At 35.7% G+C, this 1,110-nt stretch overlaps 1 protein-coding gene across 1 annotated transcript; it reads right to left on the bottom strand.

The window, feature by feature from the left end:
* Window positions 1-583: 583 nt before the first annotated feature.
* Window positions 584-937, bottom strand: LOTGIDRAFT_138300 (hypothetical protein; the record flags this gene model as incomplete). The annotated part of the gene is made up of 1 exon (XM_009048558.1): window positions 584-937. A coding segment is annotated over one exon (354 nt), but the record flags the coding sequence as incomplete, so codon positions are not given.
* Window positions 938-1,110: the final 173 nt, after the last annotated feature.

Below are 1,110 nucleotides of genomic sequence, written 5' to 3'. Positions count from 1 at the left end.
AACGTTCCTTTATCGTACCAAAAGTCTTGGCACCACACGAACATTATAACTTAAAGTGTTTGACTACAAACTTATCTCCAATTGGTTGAAAAAAAATTTCCGCTTGAATGTACATACCATGAAGGTTACACGTGTTAAATGAACAAGACCTAACACTCAGTCGCATTAAACCTACTAGAGTTATCTCCCATATGTTGTCAATTGATTTTAATAGCTCGATATGCAGGATATGTGAGTATTCAACTTTAATTTGGTGACAACCATTCGAGGTTTACCAGCCTACAGACTCCGAACAATTTTGCCTCTCAGATTAAAAACCTTCTTCCGGCCATGAATGTTGTCTCAATATTCCAAAAATTTGCCGTCATATCAGACAACATAAAACATAGGTGCCCAATGTTAGATTGTGGATGGCTAGTTTGTAGTTGGTTATTCAAGCTGAATCTAGTTTGTGATTGGTTATTCAAGCTGAATCTAGTTTGTGGTTGGTTATTCAAGCTGAATCTAGTTTGTGGTTTGTTATTTAAGCTGAATCTAGTTTGTGGTTGGTTATTCAATCTGAATCTAGTTTATGGTTGGTTATTCAAGCTGAATCTATTTTGTGGTGGTTATTCAAGCTGAATCTAGTTTGTGGTTGGTTATTCAAGCTGAATCTAGTTTGTAGTTGGTTATTCAAGCTGAATCTAGTTTGTGGTTGGTTATTCAAGCTGAATCTAGTTTGTAGTTGGTTATTCAAGCTGAATCTAGTTTGTGGTTTGTTATTCAAGCTGAATCTAGTTTGTGGTTGGTTATTCAAGCTGAATCTAGTTTGTGGTTGGTTAATCAAGCTGAATCTAGTTTGCGGTTGGTTATTCAAGCTGAATCTAGTTTGCGGTTGGTTATTCAAGCTGAATCTAGTTTGTAGTTTGTTATTCAAGCTGAATCTAGTTTGTGGTGGTTATTCAAAATGAATCTAGTTTGTGGTTGGTTATTCAAGCTGAATCTAGTTTGCGGTTGGTTATTCAAGCTGAATCTAGTTTGCGGTTGGTTATTCAAGCTGAATCTAGTTTGTATTTTGTTATTCAAGCTGAATCTAGTTTGTGGTTGGTTATTCAAGCTGAATCTAGTTTG

This window comes from Lottia gigantea, assembly GCF_000327385.1.
Source record: "Lottia gigantea unplaced genomic scaffold LOTGIsca_124, whole genome shotgun sequence".
Classification (NCBI taxonomy): domain Eukaryota; kingdom Metazoa; phylum Mollusca; class Gastropoda; family Lottiidae; genus Lottia; species Lottia gigantea.
Note: the sequence above shows the minus strand (reverse complement) of the source record. Positions and strands in the feature narration are given on the sequence as shown.